Source organism: Aplidium turbinatum, chromosome 2, assembly GCF_918807975.1.
Source record: "Aplidium turbinatum chromosome 2, kaAplTurb1.1, whole genome shotgun sequence".
In the NCBI taxonomy this organism is placed as follows: Eukaryota; Metazoa; Chordata; class Ascidiacea; order Aplousobranchia; family Polyclinidae; genus Aplidium; species Aplidium turbinatum.
In genome coordinates, this window is record NC_137473.1 from 16,403,838 (window position 1) to 16,417,115 (window position 13,278).

At 34.6% G+C, this 13,278-nt stretch overlaps 1 protein-coding gene across 3 annotated transcripts; it reads right to left on the reverse strand.

Annotated features, from left to right (window-relative positions):
* Positions 1 to 3,303: 3,303 nt before the first annotated feature.
* Positions 3,304 to 11,125, reverse strand: LOC145765408 (uncharacterized). 3 transcript variants are annotated; one of them, XM_082577228.1, is made up of 10 exons: positions 11,068 to 11,125; positions 10,484 to 10,612; positions 8,468 to 8,599; positions 8,013 to 8,170; positions 7,690 to 7,804; positions 6,936 to 7,068; positions 6,137 to 6,288; positions 5,469 to 5,615; positions 4,593 to 4,798; positions 3,304 to 4,345 (listed from the first exon to the last, which is right to left on the reverse strand). In XM_082577228.1, the coding sequence occupies exons 1-10, from the start codon at positions 11,105 to 11,107 to the stop codon at positions 4,328 to 4,330; spliced, it is 1,230 nt and encodes a 409-aa protein (XP_082433354.1). In that variant the 5' UTR covers positions 11,108 to 11,125; the 3' UTR covers positions 3,304 to 4,327. The 3 variants fall into 3 exon arrangements, with proteins under 3 accessions (XP_082433354.1, XP_082433355.1, XP_082433353.1); XM_082577229.1 differs by having other exon boundaries at positions 3,304 to 4,148; positions 4,593 to 4,804; XM_082577227.1 differs by having other exon boundaries at positions 4,593 to 4,804.
* Positions 11,126 to 13,278: the final 2,153 nt, after the last annotated feature.

Below are 13,278 nucleotides of genomic sequence, written 5' to 3' on the forward strand. Positions count from 1 at the left end.
GCCGAACCAACGCCGCTTGATCTTGTCGAGCTGGTAACCACTAAGCTAACGGGTTTTTACACCACACACATCTCTATCTTCTGCTTTTCTTTGCTTCGCAATAATTATTTCCATCATAAAATCTGGCATTGTTATCTTTCACTTTTCATTGTGCTGCTCTTACTTTTTTAATGTCTGCCTTCCTTAGTGATCATGTCTTTAAACCAATGAGAATAACCGTTAATCTACACTCATAAGCAAGGTTTTTGCTATCATTATTTGTATTAATTTATTTACCGAGTTGTTCAACAGTTTTCTCCTTTCACTTGACATCAATTTTGCCACAGCAATACATTTTCCTATATACCCTTCTCAAAACTTCTGGCCTTTGTCAGGAAGATTTTCGCAAATTTAAAATCGACGAAACCTGTTCACAGTGTTCAGCGTTGGTCATTTATTTTTGTCGAATTTAGGCTTACGCCTATAGTGATGGAGGATTTAGTAGTTTAAGTGGGCAGGAAAGCAAGAAAGCCAATTTATTTATACACCTTCAGGATAGCTTTCAAGTGTTCTGCCAAAGACAGAGCGCCATGCTCTTATGCGTTGTCGCACTACCGCCTTTTCAAACGTCACACGAAGGCTCGGCTATGCAGATGGCTATTATTAATGATATTTATGGGTAATTTTGTTTTGCAAATTTGTAGTTCTTACGTGGATTGTACGTTCATTCACATACCCCGTTCTTCAATCTATTAAGTTTTGTGTGTTGAGTTTGTTGTATTTTTGGAACTATACTAGAAAGTTAAATTTTTTAGTTGCCGTATTATTATAACATAATATAAAATTTGCAATAGAAATCTCTCAACAGAATGTGTAATAGAAAATCTCACAATAAAGAAGCTGGCGCTTCATTGCCTTCAACCCTCGACGAAAGGAAGGAACTTAATGATGATGATTAATGTAACATGTGATCCTTCCAGGGAAAACATCAAAGAAACACACTGTAAATTAAACTTCTTGGGTCCTTTCCGCGAAATGAAAAATGAAAACAATTCAATGTAAAGATCATCAGCTTTCATAGCTTGTGACTTTGCAAACCCATGAGCAATCTCAAACTGGGTTTCCCTTAGCAATTGGACTTTTTCAAATGTCAATTATAAAGCAAAAAATCTTAAAAACGTCACTCGTCAATATTATTTGACAAGCAACGGCTTCTGAGCAAGAAACTTATAATCAATTTTAACATTTCGCAACGTTAATAAAGGTTTTCATTGGTGCAATAATTGGCCGGTGATTTTAAGGTCTTGAGGCGATGAGAGTGAACTGAAAATAACCGTTGTTTGCGTCTGCCAAGTCTTTTGACTGCAGCTGAGTTGATTTTTTTACACGTAGCTTTATGAACTACCATTTTGCTTTTTACAGTATATGTAACGCTTGAATACATCTGAATGTTAACAAATTATTTTACAAGTGTAAATTGAATGAACTATTTCAGCTTTATGCTGCGTGTCTGCTGTCGTAATAACGGTTTGTCACGAGCTTTCGAAACGTAGTTGCCTGGTCATATGCAGATTAACAAATTAAGTCACCAAAACTAGGACACGTATTCTTCTAAAGATTGTCAGTCATTTCTAGTTATTGGTTTTGCATTGCCATAACTTTTGAACAATATAAATGAAAACAAACAAACACTGTTGGCGAATTCAGCCTACCTATGAATAAAGTTAAGTGGAAGCAAACTACTGTAATGAACGATCAAACACACAAATCATTAGGCCTATCCTACAATAATGGTTGTTCGATGTAGAGTTTAGACCAGTGGTGAGCAACCTTTTTGTGACTGTGGACCACAAATTTTTTTAGAAATCTCTGTGGACCATAGCCTTTTTTGTATATCAGATTTATAATTGTGGCTTAAGTTTAGAAAAACAACATATTTATAAGTAACGAATTTAACCAAATATTTATAAGTAACAATTAACCAAATATCATCAAAATTTACGTTAGTGACTGCCTTGTTCTTGATGTTTGTCACACATTAAGTCATAATTACAAGTAAAAGTTTGATTCAATCTTAATCTTACTGTACCACGCTTATTAATATCAAGTCGGTTTCTTTTTTTACAAAAAATGTCATTAATAACAGAAAATCCATAAATAATTTAACTTCCTTCATTGAATCATTTTTCGTTCTTATGCCACATTGAATGCAAACTGAGATAGGTCCATCAGCTGTGAAACCAAACAACGAAAAATCCTGCTTATACTGTCTCACTATTTTTGCTTTTTTATGAACAGGAGGAGCCATTTTAAGAACAATTTAAAACCTAAAAAAGCCAGGTACTGGTTAGCAACCTTGCTCAGGCAATCCACACTGAATATACTTCAGCGGCATATAAGATAATCAGTCTTCTGCTCTATTACTCAGTCAGTTACTTTTAACAATATCGTTATGTTATCCGCTAACTATCGTGGACCACCGAAAATTCTCTGTGGACCACTTGTGGTCCACCTGGACCACGTTGCTCTTCACTGGTTTAGACCATGGATATTTACTGTTTTCGATAATGTGAGATGAATATTTAAAAAATGGTGCAACTGGTCTTCTGTAAATTGTATTTTTAGCTTGACATCGGTAACTTAATTTATCTTTTTGTAACTAAATAGGTTTTCCTTTTTTGTTGCAAAACAACACTACATCTGTGGTAGCAATGGACCTTACTCTTACTAGAAAGCTATTTTCTGTATCAACTGAATGTGGACACAGAACTAGTTGTCTCATCGTTAGAAAACCTCAAGTATAAAATCCAGCAGATGTTAATAAAAGAATAAAATAGGCGATGGTACTTTTGGCTGCGAAACAAAAAACAGCTCTCTCATCATTGAATCATGCAACTGTCGACTGCTTTCAGTTTGCACACTTTCAATCACCGTACGACGTTAAGTTGTGAAACAAGAATTTAGAGAAGCCAGCCAGACTGCAGTTTGGGCTGGTCATACTGTCCTGTTTTTTTACCTTGAGGCGTTTTAACACTTTTTGTTCAAAATAACAGTAAGTCATGTCCATCTTCGACAAAACCTACTTATTGCATAACAGCTCAGCGACTTAGTGTTTGAAACAGCTACGGATTAGCCCCAATAGGGATTTGCAGTAATTTTTGTTTTGTTTATTGCTTTTATGAATTTTTTTTGTAATTAAATTTCACTTCACTTTTCAGGTCAGACAATATAATGAAACCATTGAAAATTCTCAGCAATTCTTTTTTGTCTGCGATGCGGTCTTCAGCCAAATTCACTCTGCCAATCTCGGTAACCGGCCCTGCGTCAGGGGTTCAAAGTCTTTATAAGTATGTGAAATTGCCAGGAATAACTTATCATAGGCTTTGTTGCTCTGAGGAAAAAGATTAAAAACCAAATCAATTTCTTCAGGAGTTGTTTAGGACTTTGTCCTTGACACGGTGTCGTTTTATGCACCAAACCACGATTAAGCTTCATAAAATAACAAAAACTTTTTTTCCCTTCATATGTTCCTGATGTGCAAGTATATTTCAATCTTGCATGTTAGTGTTAAGTATTAATTTTGATGCTTTGTCAATATTCCAAAGATGTAGGTTTGACAATCAAAATTGAATGTATTCAGTAGCGGATATAACCTCTAAAAAAATATCGAGCAGTGAGCACCACAATTCCAAAGAAATGTAACTCAAAGAGGGTAATAACAATGAGTAACTTGAAGGTCCGAAGAAGCAGCAAATATATGTGGACACCACTGGGCAGCGTTGACGCAAAGGTGCGCAGCTGCGCAATTACGCAGTGAAATTTTATTCTTGCGCACTTGCAACGCTATAAATTTAAAATAAAAATAAAAACTTTAATTTCCACTCTACAAATGCAGCCTTAAAATCATAAAGCGAACAAAAATTATTTTACGCAAGGAAAATTTTTTTTTGGAGACCACTGCCGATAGGGTGACGGAAGTGGTCTCCAAGAGGAATTAATATGCATAGCCCAAGAAGCAGGAAAAATTCTGTGTCATTATCTGTGTGATATCCTACAGTATTTATAGAAGGTTCATGATTGACTCAAAGCTTTGCAGTCTGATGTCAACATCTAAAAGACAGGAATACAATCATACAACCACAACATGTCCAAGTCTTTCATTCTTAATTCTGAAAAATAAATTTAAGCTATGTCAAAAACTATTTACTGCTTGAGTTCCTGCAGTGGTTCAGACGTAAGAAAAATCTTGTGTTCTACTTAGATTCATGTCATTGCAGACTCATGGATAGCAAAATGTAGGCGTGCCAGTAGTATTGGTTCAGATGTTCCTCGCACTTGGATATGAATTTTAGTTCTTGTAGAATCGCTGAAAACGATTAACGTAGTTTAAAAACAGCCTATAGGCTAATTCCATGATAAGTTCAAGTTGCATAAAATATTTTTTTTAAAAGATAATTTTCAAAATGAAAATTGTTGAATTTTCTTGCAACTAAATGGAGTAGTCAATAAATGGAGTAGTCACTTATCTGCACCCATCATTGCTTCTCCACTGAACTCTGTCCAAATGACAAATTCTTTGCATAATCAATAAAAAGGAATAAAAACCAACTTACGTTGTTGAAAGCATCCATCCCGTTAAAATTGCTGTTCTTGTTTTTCTTTTTTTCAAAGAACCAATACGCGAAGAGAAAAGAGATAAGAAGGAAAACCAATATGGCCAACAGGATTATGATGAACATCCAATAAACAATTCCTCCAACATAGGCATCGTTTGAGGAGGATGCAGTAGTTGTTGGAACTGTTGTTGGCGCTTGCTGTACTGCGGCTTAAAAATAGTTTCATAAGTCATCCGAGAACTCATTGCCACAAACTAATCATAGTAATGACCACCAACTACTATTTTTCTTCTAACCATGGCCACCTGGACATGGCCACCTCTTTAGGGTGGCCATGTTCTAACCTAAAAATAACACAAACTTTTTTAATTGTTTCAAGTCAATAAACAATTTCTTCTTCAGATACGTTTAGTTTGGCTTTAGCTCCTTTTATTTTTTTTATGAAAAGCATTAAGTCAGTAGGTGGGCACATCATAACTTATACGTAACATCCTAAAAATTCACTCCAAGGTTTATAAGATGCGTAAAGCATTTGAATCTTTACAGCTAGACTGTTTGTAACTAACAAGTAAATCACCCAAGCTATGAGTTTCTAAAGAAACGACTAGGCCATAGTATTTTTGTTATACCCAACAACATACGATAACACAAAAACACAAATTTTAATTGATTTTGTAACCTGCACGTGTGCTCACTCACTTCTTGGCGGATGATAAATAAATTTTGTGTGTTTTAATTTGTTGAGTATAAAAATAAATAAATATATAAATAAAGAAATGATAAAATGGCCTGAACATTACAAAACTTTGCTATTAACAGTTTAAACCTCAATGAAAACGAAACAAATAAATTACACCAATAACAGCCTCTTACCATATCGTTTGTGATAACACCACTTGTCATATTTAAGGGAGTTAGTTGTTTGGTAGCAACAGCTCCTCGATTCACAAGTACTCTCGTTTATGTCTTCCCAGCCACAGTCAATACGATCTTTCATTGGTATTTTATCACATGTAAAATCTGCAATATATATTATTATTTCTTTGCATCACATAAAAAGTCCATAGAATTCAAATTTTTAACAATCATTACAGAAAATCTCAGACTAACACAACACCATGCAGGCTACAGCAAACATCATACAAAATTCTGTTGTTGTGAATATAAAATGTAGAATTGAAATAGTAATCAGAAGACATAACATTGCGCAAAAGTGGATTAATTGATCTTTTGCAGCGTTCTACAAATGCATAGCAATTTTTTCTAAATACAGTACGTAGAGCATCAAAAGTTAAAACGTCGTTTTGTACCTGAGTACATAGCCTAACTAGGCTACTACATATACTGTACATTACTACGGCTTAGAGATAAGCAAAACAAAAAGTACTTCGGCAATTTTACAAAATAGAATCTTGTTTTAAAATTAAAACGTTTTATTTTGGTGTCGATTGATTTCACATTTTACATTCTCGTTGAAAAATTTCGTGTTGTTTTGCAGAGTGAAAAATTCTTTCCAAACGCCTCTTGTTTTTGATACTTACTTTCCAATATCACATCATGGTCTTGGTTGCAAGCGTTTCCTTTACAGCAAAAGTTGCAAAATGCTTGAGCGAGACCGGGAACGCAATGATGATCATACTTGCCAAGCACCGCTTCGCATGCTTCATACGCAATACACCCTCTAGTGACAAAGCTAGAAAATATAAACAAATATAGAAACCATCAGCAAAAATAATAGAAACCATCAGCAACGTGACAAGCTGTATGTCACAAGTTGGCAAATTTTAGCATTTAAACAGCCATTTAATTCATATTTCTACTGCATTGAAATCTACTCAGATCCATGATAAATTGATAGGCTGAAAACGCAGCTACATTGGAAGGCCAACATTTTACGTTCCACGAAATGACTATTTTTCAAAAAGAATATAGTTTTAATGATTTTTTTACGACAGTAGTGGTAAACTCTAACTAGCATCTTAAAAAATAAAAACAATTCAAACATTAACTGACCTTGCGTCTTAAGAGCAGAAGAATGAAAAGAGCCGCATGTAATTCTAGAGTGGCGTAGTTGCCAATCTTTTTTTTTACTTTAAATGAACAAAGTTGGCCGTATGAGGGAGAAACAAAGTGGTACACAAATATTGCCGATTTTTAGGAAAGCCTATAGCCGTTCTAACAACAAAATATGAGGCCTGAAAGTTCTGTATATTATCTTACTGTATTAGCCTACTTATTTTGTTATAAACCTTGAATTGTTTTAAGTCATGCATGTCTGCTGGAGACGTCATTGAAAATCATTAAAAGACAATACACAAAGCAAAGAAAAATATATCTTACGCTTGTCCACCGTCAGTGTAATATCGAAGGATTGTGAAACATCTTTGCTGGTTTAATTGACAAGTTTGCCAAATCGTGGAATTGGTATTATTGATGGTCGAATTATTTGTTACTGCACAATATGTATGAATGGCTGCAAAAACATTTTTGTTAGACATCAAAATCTAATTCCATTCAGCAAATCTGAACATCTCTTTCACGTGAAGTTTAAATTTGGCTTACAGACTGGCATGAAAACGAGTTAGTGCCAATTTTTGATTGCAGTTTACATGAAACAAAGAATGAGACAAATATTGAACTTCTTTGCCTCGGTCCCCTGGTCATGAGATAATTTTCGAACTCATTGACACATAGTCTAAGTAAATTTTGTATGTGATTAATATGAGTTCAATTATCATTTGCTGCACAAATTTTTGCTTTACTGGGTAAAATGTTTCATGTTTTACCCTTTTCATGTTTTACCATAAGAGTGGATAGCCAATATTTTCGTTATTACAGAATATTTTTTTTTTACAAATTGCTTAATTATTTTCTTATTATAGCCCTCTAGAAAAATTGGATGATGTAGATTTTACTTTACTGGAAAGAAAACATTCGAATGGAATTGCTATAACAGGCTTGAATTAAAATGTAGACAGAATCTGAAGCAATACACCGTCACAATGCTAGTGGTGTAGGCTAATAGGATCACTGACAATTTCATAACTTTCTGATAATTAACTTACAATAACAATCATCGTTTATTTGCACTTACTTTGCTTGGAATTAGGTACATTTCTGTGTATAGTTGAAGTGTCGCTTGAACGGCCATTGTAATGAGAACGAATAGAAAACTGATACCAGCCTGGCGCTAAGTCTGATATGCCAAACTAAAACGTCAAAGTTTTCAAGTTAAGAATACCAATTTTAAGTTTTTGAAATTTCTAATCTAAATAATCTTTATTCTTCAAAATATCTGAATGCAAAATTAAATCTGGATAAAATCATCAGACATTTTGTCTACAATAAACTTTTATAAAAATATATTAAAAAATCTCAGCTTGTAGGCTACAACTTTTATACAATTAGGTCTACTACCATGTTGTTTTCAATATCTTTCACTGTTGTCTTTTTTTCTCCAACTTTGTTGTAATTAATTTCAAACTTGTATTCATGTTGGCACAGGATTGCCCAACTTAATGTTAACGACGAGGTAGTGAGTTCAGTCACTCTTAGGTTGGTAGGCGTCACAGGTCCTAAAAATATGTTTAATGTAAGGCTTCTTGTTTGACACTTGACCAAAATGCCCTCCCCACAAATCGCCACTGACTTGAAATCGCGTTTACTCTCATAACGCCAGTTAGGCTCATTAAATATAATTATTTAGGTCTAAGCGAGACACGAAACAAAATTATTTTGAATCATAAAAGTGCATATTTTCTTGTGAAAATGTGACTAAGTGCTTGATCCGCTACTCTGATTTATTTGTGAACCACAAGGATAATTTTTATTTTTGCAAACACTCTCATGCATGGCTTGTATTGCTTACTTACTCCATATAGTGACCGGGTTGGGTTCGTTGCAACGGTCACCGAGGCAGCAAAACGTAGCAAACTCCGAAGAGCAATAGGGAAGATGCACAGAAGGGCAAAGTATCAAAGCGTGATTAAAACATCCTTTGGAGTCTAGAAAAAAACGCAAAAGAAAAAGTTTTAGTTCACATCCCAGTGCACAAAAATAAGACGCTATTTACACAGTTTGGATAGTTACGTAGTTTAGAGTTGATTATTTTTTGCGCAATTGTTCATCGACGACCTTTTGTCAACGATTCTGGGTACTGACATAAAGCTGCAACCGGTGAGGAGACACCACTGAGGTGAGTATGTGGTGCTTTCGGAGATATGGAGTTACCCCTTTATTTTCATGACTCCCAGGTCTGCTCTGGCCCAGAGCAGTAGTACCTTGTCAGGGCCCCAACTATGGGTTAAATACCTAGATAAGGCTTGGCTGTTGAATGGGCGATGTGTAGGCGTACTGCAATGTACACACCTTAACATACCAAAACCAAGCCCCCAACACCGAGCTAAAATGTTCCCGTGCTTCCGGGAAAGGTTTTTAAACCAGAAGCTATGACAAGGAAAGTCTGATATAGGTTAAGTCTGATAAAGTCTGATATAAACCCTACAACTCAGCGACCTCACTGTCCTCGTCTCCGCATGCAGAGCCAAACCGTCAGAATTTTTCATCATCGCCGGTGGCAGGCTTCTCATGTTATCCTTGCGGTCGTGTTTGCCAGTCACGCATTGGGCTTTTTAGCCATAAAAGAGGGCTTGCAAATGACTTGACTTTTAAACTGCTATCTTCGTTCCGAAGTTGGTCTACTTCCATAAAAATGATATATGTTCATCGACAACCTTTTAAACCAGCTGGTGGTCAAAAATAATTAGTTGTCTGTTCTTTGACAGTCAATGCAAAACTTGCCAGAAACTGAAAAAGTGAATGTTTTCATTCTGTATTCTAAAGCCACATTCAATTTCTTTACTTAGGCGTGTCGTAAAAGACACACCCTACCCAACAAATAGGTGGCGATACAGAACAAATTGTTTAATCTACAGTAGGCCTACTTACCTGCAAAAAACACAAAGTTTTGATATCTAAAAACAAAGCACCAATTGATTTTGTGTGTAAAAAGTTGAAAACAGGATACGTTTTGTGCAATGTGCAATTGTACATACTTCGCTTTTTGTGTTGTTAAAATCGCTTCGGTTTGTTGTGTACTTTTCATTTCTAAATTAATTTTGTTTGATTAAGAAATTCACAATAAGCACCAAGTATTGTGCTTTGAATGCGATGATATTTGACACGTAAAATAACATTTCAATATTTGCTCTATAATGCGTGTTATTGCTTTTATGAGGAGTGTGATCATATAACAACTAAAATAAACATTTTAAACAAATGCGGCATCTCACGATTCATATCGTGAGTGTTATTCCAGCTGAGTTGATCAATGCAGGCCACAGTTTGGCAAGTAGCCTAAACTGACTACATCCTGCAGTATAGGCTACGTTTAGACGTAAAGCAAAGTTTTACCGATATTTCAATATAATTACTAACTTAATAGTTTAGGGGCGGTCTGGAAAGTAAAACAACGTGAACGACAAGACATCAGTATAACAATTTAAGAACTAAAAACTAACTGCAATGTCACAATAGTTATTTAGTGATTCATGTAAAAAATATTTTAAAGCATTTTTTTAATATTTATTTTTCTTGTAAAACATATTGTAAATCAAATAAATCCATTGGTTTGTCCATTTATTCGTAAAGCAGCAATGCAGTTCTTATGCTTTGTTATTTTATTGTCGTCACTGGTAAGCCCTTATTTCACTACTTTTGTTCACAGTGTTGCAGTCATAGCCTACAATGTAACTTCAAGATTGCAGACTGACAAAAGAGCAAAATCTTCAAATCAGTAGCTCTGTACTATAATAGTGTACAAGTTGTGGTTAGCACCAAGTCAAAATCTTTTTATCACGATATAGTTTTTTAAAAATTCAGGTACTTACAATATCTTACTCCATCTGTAACTGTTGTTTTGGAATAGCACCCATCGTTGGTTTGGCAGTCCGTGGTATTCTCGCAATCTACGTGACTTGCTGTAGTGTTACACATGTGACACACTTCACACTGAACCACTGAAAAACATGCAACTTTTTACGAAAGTGTTGATTCACTTTTTACCATTTTTGACCTGCAAATTTTTTTTTTATAAAACTACTTGCTGTCTATTTTTGGAGTCGGAATACAACTTTTTTCTGTTTTCTTTCTTGCGTGTAACTGCAATGCAAGCCGATTGTTTCATTGTTTATATTAGGGAGTAGAAAAATTTTCCTTCAATACCCTTCTGGTAGTTTGAGTATAGCCTATATGTCACTTTGCCACAGTAGTTTTCTTGTGAACTTTTGTAAAATTATGTTCGCAAGTAGACTATACACAATACAAGAAAAATATTATTGAGAAGAATATTTCTGTATAAATATAACTGTATGATATGAAAGCAATTTATAGATGATACAATAAATTACAAGTTAAATGTATTTTTGCAGGACTGATCAGAAGAAAGCAACAACCCGAGTATCATAAATATTACCGTAAATAAAGCTTGCCGTTAGCAGACCCATCAACATCATTTTGAACGAATGCTCAACTTGCTGAGTTCCCAAAAGTCCGGTTTATTCTTTCTGTTCCATTTTATATAAACTTTGCTTGTAAATAAAAATATCCAAAGTAGTTTTCGTTTTTCTAGAGTTCAGGAAGTGCAGCCAAGGTCTTAAAAGCAAAACATGAACTTTAATAACAGAAGCTATTTTAGTTATTTTATTATTAGTCAGTAAAAATTCCTTTGCACACGGGCGGCCAAGCAGAAAGAATTAAAATAGTTAATTTAGTGAACGTAAAAAGTCTTATTAATTTTATGGATGAAAGTCAACTTTGTTGCATTTGGCTGCACTAAAAAACACTTTTTCATACAAATACATCTTTTCAATGCTAACACTTTTTTGCTACAAAGAGGGTGTGACTGATACCTGTAGACTTTGATTTATCAATGGAAATCAACTGGTATTTTGCAAACTCTCTGTGTAAGGCTGAAAGATCCAGATTTACATATAGCAATTTCATTTTATTGGGGAAACACTTGAAAGCAACAAATTCATTGCTGTTATTGTCGTGTCACTGAGTAAACTAAAGTTACTGGAATAATCATTCAACAAAAGTTGAACTACACTTTCGACAAATTTTAGAAGTTTTCGGAAAGCAGTGTTTGTTTTGAAAATCTATCAAAGTGCAGTTGATTAAAGCTGATCATCTATCTTCCCAAAATAAGCTACGGTAGTTTCAAAATACATTAAATATGTCGATATTTTCTAAACCTCCCAAGAAACCACTTGCGTCAAAATCATTTGCTTTTGCAACAACTAAGGATGCTACCATTTTCATTAAGTTTTTACAATTGTTTTTATAGAAGGAGTCTTTTCTCTTTTACAGTAAAAATGTCTGGTTTTATAATGTTTGGTTATTTCACGTACAGCTAGCAGCAGTAGATTTAGAAAAAAAAATTGGGAGACACCAAGCAAGATTGTCGAAGTAAATATAGTAGAAGGAAGTAGACAATGCAAAAAGTCTGCCAAAAATGCAAAAATTGTTATAATAAACTGTAGAGGCTCTGGGACAGCCCACGAAAGAATTGTAACAAATCTTGCTTAATCGGTTTGTATTATTATTTGGGCTTTATACATTTTTTTTTATTATTAAGATAAGCATTTTTAAAGGATTTATAATTTCTTTAATTGATTTTCTTAATGACCACGTTTCGTTTCCTTCATTGGAAAATAAAGTTTTTGCCATAGCTGTGCTTCTTTTGAGCTTAATGATAATTTTTTTGACTTTCAAATATTGGCTAAGTCAGCTGTATGATGCTCCGTGCTTGTCCCTGTCTTGTTTCGATGTTTTGTGTAGCCTACTATATATGAAGTGTTGCAAGTTTCCAAGTACTTAAACTTCATCTTTTTGATCAATTAGCCAGCATCAATGTTCACCTACTCACTGCCATGCGCTGTTATTATGGCAGAGAAGCTTTTAATGGAGAGATCCATCACCAGGCAGACGTCTCAAACTCCTTATCATCATTTTAAGCTCATCCTATTTACTACCAGCGTTGAATCCATGCAGGGTAGCCTACTTCCCATTCCAAATACGGTTAAATGTGGGAAAAATAAACTGGAAAGGGTCTGAGCTGAGCTTCTGGGGCCGAGGGTCTACTGGAAAGGGTGCCGACTGGAAAGGGTGATCTGATACTATGACACTTCCTCAAATGGGCGATCTATACCTAGTACAGAAAGCTAGGTCAAATTGAAATTGTAATATTTGATAGTTGCGCTTTTGCTAAACAATGAAGAAAAGGAAGAAATAAAGAAAAGAACATGGAGGTCATGACAATTTTCATCTAATTAATATGTAATTTTTTGTTTGTTTTTGGTCCAGTTGTGCTGACATTTATTTATATTGTAGGCTAACTTTTGTTTCGACTCAGTTGTGCTGACGAATCCTAAAGGAAGAAAACCGGTTCCACAACACAAATTAATTTTATTGAAATATTATTGTGAGTGTTAGTCTGGTCAAATGTTTTAAGGTTCAGACTAAGGAAAAAAAACTATTGATTTTTTTTTCTAAATACCGTAGTTCTTCTCCTAATAACTTTTCCACTCCTTTCATGAAGGCCTTTCTCACCTTTCTCTGCTGATGAGATGGATCTTTCTCAAAAGCATTTTTCCGATGGCAATGAAAAAGAATCTTGAATATC